The sequence below is a fragment of the Orbilia oligospora genome, assembly GCF_000225545.1.
Source record: "Orbilia oligospora ATCC 24927 unplaced genomic scaffold scaffold00043, whole genome shotgun sequence".
NCBI lineage: Eukaryota > Fungi > Ascomycota > Orbiliomycetes > Orbiliales > Orbiliaceae > Orbilia > Orbilia oligospora.
The window spans coordinates 615,693-629,994 of NW_011645600.1; the positions used below are offsets into that span (position 1 = coordinate 615,693).

At 45.7% G+C, this 14,302-nt stretch overlaps 5 protein-coding genes across 5 annotated transcripts; 3 read left to right on the top strand and 2 right to left on the bottom strand.

Moving 5' to 3' along the window:
- Window positions 1-1,531: 1,531 nt before the first annotated feature.
- Window positions 1,532-3,356, top strand: AOL_s00043g181 (uncharacterized protein; the record flags this gene model as incomplete). The annotated part of the gene is made up of 4 exons (XM_011120668.1): window positions 1,532-1,806; window positions 1,875-2,106; window positions 2,172-2,602; window positions 2,669-3,356. The coding sequence occupies 4 exons, from the start codon at window positions 1,532-1,534 to the stop codon at window positions 3,354-3,356; spliced, it is 1,626 nt and encodes a 541-aa protein (XP_011118970.1).
- Window positions 3,357-3,789: 433 nt separating this feature from the next.
- On the bottom strand, window positions 3,790-5,162 carry AOL_s00043g182 (uncharacterized protein; the record flags this gene model as incomplete). The annotated part of the gene is made up of 2 exons (XM_011120669.1): window positions 3,790-4,147; window positions 4,207-5,162. 2 exons carry the CDS (start codon window positions 5,160-5,162, stop codon window positions 3,790-3,792), a joined length of 1,314 nt encoding a protein of 437 aa, XP_011118971.1.
- Window positions 5,163-6,930: 1,768 nt separating this feature from the next.
- On the top strand, window positions 6,931-8,510 carry AOL_s00043g183 (uncharacterized protein; the record flags this gene model as incomplete). The annotated part of the gene is made up of 4 exons (XM_011120670.1): window positions 6,931-7,011; window positions 7,075-7,110; window positions 7,196-7,252; window positions 7,386-8,510. 4 exons carry the CDS (start codon window positions 6,931-6,933, stop codon window positions 8,508-8,510), a joined length of 1,299 nt encoding a protein of 432 aa, XP_011118972.1.
- Window positions 8,511-10,090: 1,580 nt separating this feature from the next.
- Window positions 10,091-11,065, top strand: AOL_s00043g184 (uncharacterized protein; the record flags this gene model as incomplete). The annotated part of the gene is made up of 2 exons (XM_011120671.1): window positions 10,091-10,424; window positions 10,692-11,065. 2 exons carry the CDS (start codon window positions 10,091-10,093, stop codon window positions 11,063-11,065), a joined length of 708 nt encoding a protein of 235 aa, XP_011118973.1.
- A 1,380-nt stretch (window positions 11,066-12,445) lies between these two features.
- AOL_s00043g185 (uncharacterized protein) lies at window positions 12,446-13,542 on the bottom strand (the record flags this gene model as incomplete). The annotated part of the gene is made up of 2 exons (XM_011120672.1): window positions 12,446-13,179; window positions 13,254-13,542. 2 exons carry the CDS (start codon window positions 13,540-13,542, stop codon window positions 12,446-12,448), a joined length of 1,023 nt encoding a protein of 340 aa, XP_011118974.1.
- Window positions 13,543-14,302: the final 760 nt, after the last annotated feature.

The following is a 14,302-nucleotide window of genomic DNA, read 5'->3' on the forward strand; positions in this document are numbered from 1 at the left end:
AGGTCCGTTGGTTTAAACCAAGCTACTCTGCTCTCTTTGAACATTTTAATGGAGTGAATGACTTGTATTTTAGAGTAAGTCAACAACATAGTCCTAACAGAATAACATTCTACAGTCACCATGTTTTTCAATTGAGCTTAATCCGCTAGATTAAAACGAGCCTCGAAACCTCGGCTAAAATCCCTAAATCTTGTGAATAATTCAAGCTCAATCAGGGTATACAAACATGTACTTTACCCGCTTTCGATAGTAGTTGTGCGTGCGAGCAACGATAGTTCTCCAATCCATCGAGCGGGGGGCGTGATGTACTTTCGAGTAGCCGCGCTCCAGTTTATAATTAAATGCAGTTGGGGTATGGTAATCTTAAAAAAAAAAGTTCCACTAGGGTTCTCGTAGTCTCGCCCCCTCGATACTCTTGCTTTCCCTTTATTCTCGATATCATGCCTTGTGGATTACTGTGGTGCATCGCTATCTCTAGCTGATGCTCAAAAAACAAACGAAACGTCTACAAATCTTTTGCCAGGGTAGTGGGAGCTTGGAGTAGCGGGCTTTATGAATAGCGCACCCGCAGCTGCGCAGGGGATTGAATCAAAGGCATCCATAGAATACCTGCTGTGAACCGGGCCCCAATTCTTAGAACAGAAAATGTGTTGATGTTGCATTTTAACAATATTCCAAATTTAGGATAGTCCGCATTGAGCATTCCGCGAAGACTTCGCGGGTGAGAGCTATACCTGCAATTGGGCCAAAGGGAGTATATTCTTCGTTGTAAAATTTTGATATATGGGGTATAGGATTCCAATACCGCTCTCTGCTCATGTCAACCCTTATGGATCATTTTGATAACTATATCGCACTGGCGATGCTTGTATGTTGAGTAGTTTTGCATTGTAAAATCGAAATCTATGACATGGTGCCGCAGATTTGCCGAACTTCCACACCTCTTGGCTAAATTACTACCCCTGAGGCTTGATATTGGCTGAATCGAATCCGCGGCCCCACACTCCCGCGAAACCTTCCGATGGTGGATGTGCTATGCCTGTCTGAGGCCAAATCAACGCTTACGGTAAGGACAAGAAATTGGCGAGTGTGTCTATTTTGAGCATCCACGACAACTTCCACCCCGGGCCGAGATGAGGACTTCTTTGACACAGTGCCCCGAGATTCTAGCACAAATAGCTTGCTTGCTCGTAACCTAGTAGCTCTAATTAGTTACCCGATCAAGTTCTCCTTTCGTGGCATTTAGCGCGCCCTTCGGCCCCAGCATTTCTAACTTTTGATCTCCCGCCCTTTCCAAGGGTGACGCCGATCCTCAAATTCCTCGCAAACACGGCCCTTCTCCTGGTTTAGTTACTAAAATTCCTAGACAGATATCAATTTCACCACGACTGCGAGAACTTATGGAGGAGCTTTGCGCCAGATTCCCGACTCTAAATTTTCACACTTCCCTATCAGAGACTCACTCGTTTGATCTCTAATTCCTCTTTCCTTCCGCTAGATCTTCCACCGGGTCATTGTTCCTTCATAAACCATGATTGGACTCCCGCGGCGGTCCCGGGCTCTCCTAATGGGATTGATCCTTTTCTTTATAGGGGCGACCATGTACCTCAGGTCCGAGAACTTGGCAGCAGCGACACCGATACACACATATTTCCCACACAGCGGGATACAGCTGGAGCGAAGCGAGGTCAAATCTCGGGCGGATGCGATCAGGGAGGCTTATCTACATTCGTGGAATGGCTATATGCAATTTGGTTTCCCGAAAGATGAACTACTTCCGATGTCGAAACGGGGCGGAAACTCGATGTAAGAGCTTCTGAGGACGTCGAGGTATCTATGGCGGCTGTTGGCTAAGCTTTTAATCGTACCTATAGGAGTGGCTGGGGTGCTAGCGTTATCGATGGTATCGGAACGGCGGTATTGATGGAACTACCCGAAGTCGTAGAGCAGCAGCTTGAGTTCATCTCGAAAATCGACTACACAAAATGTGAACATCAGATCAGTCTGTTCGAAACAACGATACGATACCTTGGTGGGATGATTTCAGCGTATGACTTGTTGAATGGGCCGTATTCTTCGTTTATTCAAGCCGGAAAGGGTCAGAAGGTTGGTGTCAATTGGATGGTTGGTAGCTTGGTGGTTGGTTCTATGTTTCTAATAGTGTGCTGCAGAACCACGACCTAGTACAGTCCCTACTCAAACAATCCGTGTCTCTCGCCGATGCCCTCAAATGGTCCTTCAACACTTCTTCCGGTATTCCTATGCCGTTCTTCATGCTCGACTCGAAGTGGATAAAGTCGGACGATATAAATAACATTGCCGGGATTGGAACACTTGTGCTCGAGTGGACTCGGCTATCAGACTTGACCGGTGACCCGCAATACACCAAATTAGCCCAAAGAGCACAGGAATATTTGCTCAAAGTCGAGAACCCAGAGATTGGAGAGCCATTTCCTGGCCTGCTAGGAACCAACGTGGGGCTAAGGGATGGGCGATTCCTCGACAGTTACGGTGGATGGGGCGCCATGGGCGATAGTTACTATGAGTACCTCATAAAGATGTACGTCTATGACCCTCAAAGGTTCCGACGTTACATGGAAAGGTAGGTCCCTTACAATATAAAGGCAATCTTGGGTCTCTGGATCCTTTGCTAACTGTTGCTTCATAGATGGATTCAAGCAGCCGATTCTACCATGACACACCTCACATCGGTTCCCGACACTACACCAGCCTCTAATCTTGTTTTCGTAGGCGAATACAGTAATGGCCGTTCCGTTGCATTGCGTGGATCTCATCTCGCATGCTTCATTGGAGGAAACTTCCTCTTAGGTGGACAGGTTCTTGATAATATGAAATATAATGTCTATGGTTTAAAACTCGTCGAGGGCTGCCGAGCGACCTACGCCAAATCACAGTCTGGCATCGGCCCAGAGAGGTTTGGATGGGATGCCAACCTTGTCCCATCTAACCAGAAAGAGTTTTTCCAAAAAAACGGGTGGTATTTTGGTGGCGAGATTGACTATCGACTAAGACCTGAGGTTATTGAAAGTTACTACCATGCTTGGATAGTCACCAGAGACGACAAATATAGACAATGGGCCTGGGAGGCATTTGAGGCTATCAACCGAACTTGCAGGACAGAGCATGGTTTCACATCAGTCAGTGATGTTTCTCGGGAAGATGGAGGCAAGAAAGATGATAAACAGGAAAGCTTTTGGTTCGCAGAGGTTCTCAAATACCTTTTCTTAATATTCAACGAAGAAGGGATCCAATCCAAGGAAAATATCGGCTTTGTGCCTGGAAAGAAGCAAAAGTGGGTTTTCAATACCGAGGCCCATCCTATCCGAATCTACTAGGCTCGAGTTCTTGTCCGAAATTGGTTATATATCAATAGTACTGAGTATTGGGTGCATCCCTATGAGGGATGCCTTTGAGTCAAAAGTTTTACCATTAGACGATGCTTATATATTTTTGGTCTCGCTCGATTGTTGCCTTTTCCATATAGATGGGAACCTATTGTGGCGTTCTACAGGAGTATCAATCATTTTCTTTTTGAGAAAAAGACCTCGATTTTGTAATTAATTGAATTGAATTGAACGGCTCCTTTTCGTACGTACTCCAAGTTATATATACTATGAAAAACATACAGTCCTTTCAGCAACTACCCACCAATATACCTAGCCTGAACGCCCTATTAATATATATAAACTGCCAAATGGGCTTCCTTGAGACTAAATACACTCCATACCCCAGATAGCAAGACTTGATCCACTTAATTTAACCTTATAATCAAGTTATACCAAGTCGGGGGGTACCAGTTACTAGCAGTCTGGGTTCTTTCCAAACCCTAACACGCGACTGCGCTTTCCCTAGACCGTCCCACTCCTCCCTGAAGAACATTGGCGAAATCACTGCAATTACATTTTTTTCTTGACCGTAGAATCTTTCTTCCCAGTTTAAAATAGTGCTCTCATCGTCCAGATTGTAGCCTAATATCTTCGAACACTTTTGAATAGTCCTATGTGAGAACCAAGACATGCCATGTTGCCCAAATGACAAAGGCTTAGAGTGCCATTGGATCGATAGCTTGAAGGCCTCAGACACTAGGTCCTGCGCCATCTCTTGTAACGTATCCCACTCTTTCGTACTAAAAGGCATCTGTACCGCTTCTCTAAGGATACGCAGCGTATCCATTAAAGTCCATACAACTTCCTCGTTTGATTTGACTGTTCGACGGTTTTGATATCTGAGATTTTCTTTTGCTTGAAGTCGGCTTCGTTCGATACTTGTAGCATTTTCTCTATCATTTGAAGAGTTAAGGCAGTCCATTCAGCCCCTTGGGGCCCTCCTGGATATATTGCCTTGCAGTGATAGTGAAAAATCCCTAAGTCTATACCGAGTAAACCCTCTGCTTGAAAGACTGGAGCATCACCCATCCGATATGCGAGGGTATTCGAAATAATGCCTTCTACGAATAAACTGGATGTCATATCGGGATGTTGTTGAACCGCATCCCAAGTTTCTGGCGTACAGGGAAGTTTGACACCATCTGGGAAGTAGCTCATATTTTTGAGATTTTTGATTCTCGGTGCTAATTGGCTGCTGAGGATTTTCCACGTAATACTTTTCGGGAAGAATTTTGTGCTGATGGCAGTGATTTTGTCGTGGAACTTTTCTTGGAGGATCGATGGTGCTATGGTATCGAGTTCTTCGAGGTAGTCTTCATTTAATCCCCATCGTGCTTTGGTCTTGGAATAAAGCTCGTTTTCTAGCGTAGATGTTAAGGCTTCGATAATTTCGTCACGCTCGTCGACAGGAGCGTCCACATATTTACTAGTTGTGGTACTAGGTGAAGACACTGGAGACAGCAGCGGCGATATCGGTGGCGAACTTTCAGAGCCGGATTGTAGAAAATCTCGGAAAGGCCAATCTTCTTCCTCTGCAATAGTTTGTTGGGGTTGCTTTCCTTTTCCTTTTCCTTTTCCTGGTACCTCAATAGCTACATTCGGTGTGCTAAGGGATTTCGAAGAGGATGGCGATTCTTGGGCTGAATCTCGCTTTGCTACAGCACCTGAGCGGCGGATACCCCCAGGGGCCTTTTGATTCTGAGATTTCTTCCCCCCCAGAGCTCCGAACACACTTGAATCAACCAAGTTTTGCATCATAGAGTTGGTAGGACGACTCTTAGTATTCGGTGTATTAGATAGTCATTAAGAAAAGGCCTTCGACAATTTCTATAAATTTTAAACAAAATTGTTATTTTGGCAATTCCAATAGAGCTCAATTGATAGATATAGAACTGGGTTTGTTGTATTTATAATATTCAAAAAAATCGATCCGGGCGCGCCAAAGATACACGGATATATATATACCCAGGTCGCTTAGAATCCTTTAAGTATTGAACCTATTTGGTCACTATGGAAAATAAACCATGGGTTTTCACAACGTGGACCCTTATGACGCATATTTTTTAAGTGTAGCCTGACCCGAAATAGGGCGGATTGTGGTGCCTAATAGTGCTCCACACTTTAGGTGCACTTGTCGTTTATTTAGCGTGTTGCTGAGGCGGTGCTGTTGACCCAAGGTTCTCTTGGGGGCTAAAGTATGTATACTATGTATGTTAACTGGTCAGTTAGCAGCCGACCAGAACTACAGGCTGCATGTTTCCATCTCGAATGCGATTTTGCAGGGGTATATCGTTCACTAGGTAGTTGCTGTCTAGTTCAATCTAAATGTGAGTGCGAATTCGAGGCTACAACTAACTCGACTTCGAAGTCACGACCGCGATTAACATCTAAGAAACTCGCCAGTCGAGTGTGTGTTGCAACTACAAAATGCAACAGGAACACAAGCTATTCGGATCCACATACAGCGCAGCGAGACCATACTATAAACTACTTAAGTACTTATTCAAATAGGTAGTAGTTACAAGATATTGAATTATTGATATGACATCACGTAGTGTAATTGATGAGTTCTATAACAATATTCATGAATATCAGTAAAACTTTACCGATCGAGGTTAGCTAAGTTATAACGAGAATTGTCCAAAGTCGGAAGTACATGTCCGAATACAAACCACAAGCTTACATGTGGGTTCTAGCTAGCTAACCTGCCTTAGCTAGATATCGATATCAACTAAAAAGATGCCACGAATCGGAATGCACAAGAATTTTGAATTCGGGAACAAAGCAAATTTATAACAACTTGAGAAGCTTGGGTTTAGCTATTCCACTCGGTGTACCTGTTGTGAATCTTACGAATTAGCTTCAGACTTTTGATTTTGTTTCGTATTGTCTGTTTCGTTAGATTAAGTACTAATATCAATGACCGGACAATACGTAGGTAGCCAATATACTATATGATATTTTAGACATCAACTCTAATACTAGCATCAGTTTTTATTATAAAGGTCTAGGTCAGAGTAAGCCTCGAGGCTAAAGCATAGAGTCAGTAACAGTATCGAGTAGCATATACGGAGTCAATGGAAGGTCGAACTTCTAAGCTTCTCCATATATCTTCGATCTCGGCCACATCACAACAAAGTCGTCCATTTTATATCCTGCTGCTCGGCTTATTTTTCAACTCCATCCTTTATTCCACCAACAAGCTCTAACGTCATCTCTTCCTCTGTTCAGCTAACCCAGACTTTATCTCGACATAAGCCTCGCTCAAACCTCTCTTCGCGTCGTTACGACACCCTGATCTCTTTGTTCTCACCACTTCCTTCTCCTATTAGCTTTTGATCATATCATCTTCCTTCTCACGTGAGTTTTCTTCTGTCACCAGCTTTCGGCTCCTCGAAAGCTTCTCCCCCCCCTCTATCAGTAGCGCTCTTCTCGTCAGCTACTTTCTCTCATCAGCTTTATCCTCCAATCTCTTTTCTCTTCCGCACAAGCTTCCCGATACTAATAGTCATCTACAGACAAGATGCCTAGACCAGCGAAGAACGTAGCGAAGAAGGAAGCCGCTCTGCCAAGAGCTACTGGCAACGGCTCCGAAAACGCGTCTGTTCCTCAACCAGAGATCCCGCCCTCTGGGAATGTGGCGGGAAGAACACTACGACCCTGAAAGGCGAAGAGAACGCCCTGGGAACAAGCCCCTGCTCCTGTAAGTCAAAATCCGTTGCTAGTGTTGTGAGATTATGAATACTTCTACGCCTCTGAAACCTAGTACTAATGCCTAAGCAAACTAGTCGAAGAAGCGTGGGCGACAGTCAGCAGAGGCTGACCAGAATGCGACGCCTGTAAAGGTAAGTGTCTAGATCTCATAAATACCTGCTATAGATTAGCTTTTATAGTTATAGAGGGTTTAAAGCTTCAGTTTTTCCTGGAGTTCGTTGAAGAGTATCACACAACGTCACTAACGCTCGCGACACTCAATAGCGTCGCAAACCAAATCCAAAGGCGGCGCTGCCGAACGCCGAAGGGGACATAGAGCCAGCGGCAGCTTCTGAGCACGAGGCTCAGACTTCAGGACTGGAAGAAAGATTGGCAAGGGCCGAAGAAGGGGCAGCCATGTCCGAGGCCATGCTGGCCAGAGCCGAAAAGAAAATTCGGCAGCTGGAAGCTCGGATCCAAAGGTTGGATGCGAGTTTGAAGAACGAGAAGAAACGGGGCCAGCTTGCAGAGCTCCGTCGACAGGACGCGGTGTTCCGTTTGGAACAAAATATCGAAAAGGCCAAGGTGAAATCAGTCATCTTTGGCGAAGACGCAGAGCGGAGTTCAGAAGTCCTCTTCGGAGGCAATATTGCAGGGTGGGCCGTCGATGCCTTTACGGACATCGACGTGTCCACCCTAGTTTCAGAGCTAGAAGCTCTGGGGGAAGACCCAGGCTTCCAAAGTTTTTTCTCGCTCGGGTGTTTCAATGCCTCTATTACAGAGGCATTGAGGTCACTCCAAGGCCCGGCGTTCTTCGAGGCACTTGTGTCCTCAACACTGGTCGAAAAGTTTTTCGACAACCCGTTCTTTGCATGCCCGCCACTAATGCGGGATGCCTTAACTGCCGTCCGCGATAAAATCGCGGAAACCGATCTACCAGCAGCCTGTAAATGGACTGCTGATACCGTGGCGCAGATTGCCACGTCCGATAAAATCGGCGTGGAGAACTATCGCAGGGGGGTCGCGGAGACCCTCAACCGTTACATGAGGGTGGTCATCGACAAGAATGACTACCTCACACCGGGGGACGTCCAGGGGCTTGAGAAGCTCCTGGATACCATCGTCCAGGAAAGTGCAGAGCTTGCTCTGCATTGGCACAGTCACGAGCAGAAGTTTGGGGTCTTCAAAACCCCGGGTGAAGTTTTGTGGGGGGAGGAGTTGGAGAAGTTTTGTGTCCCTCATGGGAGGGAGTTGGAGGAGGTTCGGGGGCCGGGAGCCTGGAAGGTGGTGGCGACAGTTAGGCCGGGCTTCGTATTTTATACGAGCCCGGTCGACGCTCGTCGCCTAAAGGAGCCTGGCGTTTGGACGAAGGCGAGACTGGCTGTTCGAGAGGTTGTCGAAGCCGATTAATTTGGCCGACATCTTTCGAACAGCTCGTTTTGCCTTCGTCGTTGATAATTTTATATAGAAGAATACAAGTTGCCCGGCCGGAGGGCCTTTTTATTACTATTACTCCACTGGACCGATGAAATGCTCATACGAGTTTGTAAATGTTGATGCATGATCCCAAGAAATTTGTTTCGAGACTGTAGGTTCGGATCAATATGGTGGCATCAGATAGGTTAGGACTTGGTCGCCTTATAGGATTATTGGAATCTTCACGCACTACACTGCCATACCGTTACAACTATCATGCTAGAATATACACACCAATCCCCTGTTTACTAACCGAGTAAGATCTATAGGCCTACATACCCTCTTAGAAGAACTGTGGTGATAATCTCTCACTTTTATATGTTCTCTTGATATTTGTGATCGGGCACCTACGTACACCCTTTAAACAAATAAACTACCTACATCACTAAAAGAAACATGCTATTCGGAGAACATCTCAGATTCTTACTAAAGAAGTTCGAAGACGAACGAAAACACAGAAAGTTCCTAGAAGTAGAGATCGAAAAGCTAACTGCATTTGTCCAAGCCCAACAAAAAAAAAAGATGAGTCTACAAACCGATGTTGAACGTTTATCTCAGCAACTAGTGGTGGCAATAAAGGATAAAGAAGAGCTTCTGAATAGAGTAGCCGACTTGGAAATTAGAGTAGAGGTTTTGGGGAAAGAGAATGGTAGATTGGAGAAGTTAGTTGGCAAGTAATAATTATATTAGTTTTCCACGACTATTTCCTGCGAGCTTAAAGGCGAGGGAGCGGGAAGAAAAGGGGTATATGTATTCTCTCCCACTATAGAATCATTAACGTTTTTCTAGATACCACGCACCGGCGGGTAATCCATTTCCATCCCGGTATCATGGCAGATTTGAATTAAATACAGATGATAATAGGGAAGTGACTATTACTGTATGTATACTAGATATCGATATTCAAGGGCGCCAGTTGCCTATCAATGTATCGATAGCGCAACCGTATTAACTAACGCCAATATGATATATACCAGAGTACTCTGTTACACAAAATAAAGCCAAGCTGGACACCCTGTACTTAGAAATTATTACACACCCCATGCTTCCCAGCAAGGGAAAAGATCTTAAGAGTGAGTGACACACTTGTGCAATTGTCCAACAGTAATTCGATATCTCGAGAATCTGGCGCTATGGAATAAGTGTTGGAATGTTGGATGTTGCACTGTTTGCACGCCGCATCCCATTTAGGCAGGTTTGTCAGCAACCAAGTCTTGGCAGTGTGGCACTAAGCCAAAAAACCAAACAGAAAATTTCAGCTGGTTTCTGCGCCTCTCCATTTCCAGTTGCAGCCCTGTTGCCTGAACCTGAGCCTGACCAGCGGGACCAGCCCAGCGCAGAGGCCTTTTTCGCTCCTCCGAATCTAAAATTCTCAACACATCAACACCTCGACATCCAACTTCACCTCCATTCAACACACGTACGTCCCGCCATCACAACTCTTCAACACATCCACGCAACCCATATCCGTCCCTACGATATCAGGATTGCTTCAAACAGTCGCTTCTGAAGCCATGGCTAGAACCAAAATCATTAAACCGGCCTCTAAGCCCGACTCCAGCGCCAACCCGCAATCTCCGGTCGAGGAGGTCGAGTCCGAGGCCTCGGACTTCGAACAAGAGAATCCCGATGGTGAACCAGGCTCAGCAACGCGTGCCAATAAGCGTAAGAGTGTCTCCGGCTCGAAGACACCTCAGTCCAAGAAGAAGCCAAAGAGAGCCAAAGTCAATACTCCCACTACCGGAGGTCTGGAGTCGCCGACTACCCCTGGTGGGCCTAAAACCAAGTACACGTCGCGAGATAACACGGTCCAAGAGATTCGTGAAATCGCTGGCAGTTTGATTAGCAGTATGTGCTTACCTACTTCATTCACCTAATTTCCCTATCATAATCGTTTCCATTCTGTAATATTCCCACCAATTCAATTCCTTCCACTTGATATACTTGCTGTGCATCTCAGTATCTGGATCTGGCCGGTGGTTTCTAGTTATAACCTCCCGTTTCAATCTAGTCACATTGTTTTCGCTTATCTATATCTATATCTACATCTACACCTATATTTGTTCCCACCTCTGCATAATATAGCCATTGATTAACAAAACTTTCTTACCATAGATCTGCTTGGCCGAGAGTTTCCTGCCGAGGCTGTCCAATTTCGCGAGTCTAAGGCGTCTGCTAAGGGATACTCCTGGTATGTTGACGAAGGCGAGCAGTTTCCAACTTGTTTTGAGCGAGAAGGGCCCATGCGCTGGCTTGCCCCCGAGCGTAATGGTGTCTTGAAGATGCTCAAGGAAGGCAAACTCGGTGTAGAAGCCGTCATGATGGCCGACGAGGAGAACGCTGCTGAGCCTCCCGCCGAGGGCGTCGTTGCTCCTCCTCCTGCCGAAGAGGAACTCCTTACCGTTCCTCTAGATACGACACAACCAGGAGAACCAGTTGCCCCGCCTGTTCCAGACGTCGACGAAGAAGACAAGGATACCGAGAAATAGGATGGGTTCTTCCTCTGAATCTCTCGTTTTTCCTGGACCTTTTTCCTTACCCCCCATTCCTTGCTATCACGAACAACAAACCTACAGCATTCTAGCCTCTCTACTTTCCTATTGAGGCTCCTGCGAGGCTGATGACACTTATTTCATGCATTTTCTTTCCGGCAATAGTCATTATTCCGAGTCCTACAACTTCGACCTGCCCTCCTACGCAACTGTGTTTCTTTTAGCAGCCATATTTACCTGCTAGAGCTTCACAGTAGCGCAAAGACATGTATTACTATCCCATCCGACCCTCTCCTTCGACAACCGGGAATCCCACATCTTCTTTTCCTTTTGAAAATACCTCCTCTTCACAGCACCTCGGCTTGTGCGTGCTTGTCACCTCCCTTCTTCTGGTGTTTATCATTCGATTATTTCTCATCGCTGGAGTTTCTCTACTATTTCCTTGCTTGGGTATGGAAGTCTCTGTTTTTCTTGCCCCGGATGCGATATCCTTGTTCCGCTGCAAATTCTCTGTTACCAGATAGTCGGTATCATAATAGTCCAATGAAATGTCTTAAATGACTACCAAATTGATTCTTTCAATTGTTCCTATAGGTTCTCCTCTACGTTACTAAGTACTTATATATATGAGAAGGCTAGAGGATCATACCAATCCGAATTCTGACCGCCTCCCAGCCGACCCTGCATTGGAGTTAGGCAAGGGCGGAGGCTTATGCGAAAAATTTTCAACGCAGCGTGTTGTTTATGTTTGTCACGTGTAACTGAATCCGTTAAGCGAGTGCCGATCAGCTTGGCAGTGCCTGTCTCTTGAACCAGATTTGGCCTCGTCCTCTCCTGTCGACGGGTAGTGGCAGATAACCGTCTTCGAAAGCTTAAGGGAGCCGTTGAATTTGACTTGCGGAAGCTAGGACTACATAGCGGCCAATTAGGGACGGAAAGGTGCATGAAGATAAATGCACGAACCCAGGAACCTAGAAGGCTCATTGAGACTGATTCCAGACTTACCGTGCTAATAAATATTGTAATCTTTTCTTTGTAAACGTGTCGAGGCAGCTGGCAGATACACCATCACCGCTTTTGGAGTCTATGAAACGAGAGGATCGTACAAAAGAAAGGCTCTATTTCAACGGCAAGCTCAACACTGTGCGTTGAACCAGCAAAGATTTGCAGCGTCAACGCGGAGTGTTGAGTGCTTTCCGATTGCGAATGCCGGCGGACGGTCACGAGTGATATAAAAATCATGGTATTGGTATCATCGATACATATCAAACGCTAGATACTCGACAAAAAATGAATAAAAATAATAGAAATAACTCCTTGGAAACATGCTTGAGATTTTGGGAAGTAGAGCTCGAATATTCTATATTCTGAAAAATACTAGTACCTTCTAGTTGACTCGGTCCCTGCCAATTCGCTCAGGCCTTCTATGCTATTCCCTTGGCCTGGGAGTTCCCCTAAAGGTGTTCCTTGGAGTTGCCCACCATCCACAGTTTGCTGTGGCGGTTGAGGCGGTTGAGGCGGTTGAGGCAGCACAGCAGACTCTCCCCTCCTCTCTGGAGGTACATATTTTGGAGGGATGACAGCTGCCATTCGAGGACTATCCGCCCCACCACTACCGCCTGGTGCCCAAGCACCTCTTGGACTCATGAAACCTTCTCGTTCACCCGCATCATGATGTCCGTAGTGATCCTGCTCGTCATACACTCTGCCATTCCCGCCATTCCCACTACCCTCGTACTTCGCACCAGCTGCACCTGCTTTCCGTAACTTTTTCCGTTCTCGAAAGTACATAATCGCAAATGCAATAGCAATTACAGATGCCACACCGATACCAGCTGCCATACCGGCAATAACACCGGTTTGAGTTCGTTCGATTATCTGTGGCTCTGTTGTAGCCGTAGCCGGGTTTGTCGAAGTTCCTGTTGCCATTGCAGGACCGGCGGTACGTGTTCTTGATACAGGTTCGCCGTTTATAAATGCGATCTGTCCGACTTCGAATGTAAAGTAGTTATCTCGGTTTGAACAGCAGGACGGGTTACTACCGGTTCCGCAGCAGAAAGAACCGGTAGTATCGGCGCAAGCAAGGATGTTTTGACCGGAGTTTCTGAAGTCTATGTTTTTTCCAAACGTAATATGTTAGAGTGGTTCGTTTATCGACATAAAGAATATGAAGATCTTATATTACCTCTACACGGCCCAGGACAGCTATCACTCTGCCATGACTGATCTGTACACGCCCCTCGTTCGTAGAATCCCCGATCTAGATAACATAATCCCGTCGAGAAGCATGTTGTTTGGTTATTATTCCTACAACAGGCGGAATGCCCTGTTGCAGCAGTATTACATGCTACGTAATTCGGCGCTCTTGAGCCATTTGGGAAAAAACACGGTCGCGGGTCCGGATCTTGAGCGGAAAGTAGCGAGGAGATACTGAGGAGGAGTAAGGCAATTGAGAATGTGGTGATGCGTTGCATCTTGTTGGATTATTTTCTACGGTCGGAATTTTCGGCCGAGGTTGACGCGCGACGAGCTTCACCGAATATTGTAAAGGTCTAGGTCCGGTCCTTGCGACGAGGCCGGATTTGATTTGAGAGATGTTCTAGCTATAATTTTTCTTCTGAAGAAAAGAGTTTCGAGCTCGTATCGGTATTATGACAAAATCATCTGCGAAAAAAGGATTCAAAGGAAAACCGAAGCAAATACAAAAAAGGCCAGTAATGACAAAAAGGGTCTTAGAGGCCTTCAAAAAAAGAAGGAAACTTTGGAATATAAAGGAGAACTACAACTGCCGGGGTTCCTCCCTTCTACATATGTATTTAAAACATTCCGAGCTCGAGAGAATGAAGTTATGATCTAGTTTTGTGTTTCTGACCATCGAGTCCATCCATGGGTATCCCCTTGAGCCAAGGCAGAAAAGAAAATTTCTACTTTCCTATCAAAGCAGTGCGCTACCCGGTGTCATATCGAATTTTGGGTTTTCCTGTGGAATTTACTGTTAGGGAGCCCCACTGGCAGGGACGTTCAAGCTCCATGGTTCCTGGTCTAGTTGGATACTATTTTTGAGATTTGCGGTTCATCATATGCAGTCAATTGCGGGTCAGCGGAAGAAAATAGGTGAGGACTAAGCAGGATCGTCAATGATAAAGGACGAATGAAATATGGTTCCAAGATCTTTCAAACAAAGTGAGATTGCATTGTTTTTGAGATGTATCGATATAAGGCATCTATTCCCAT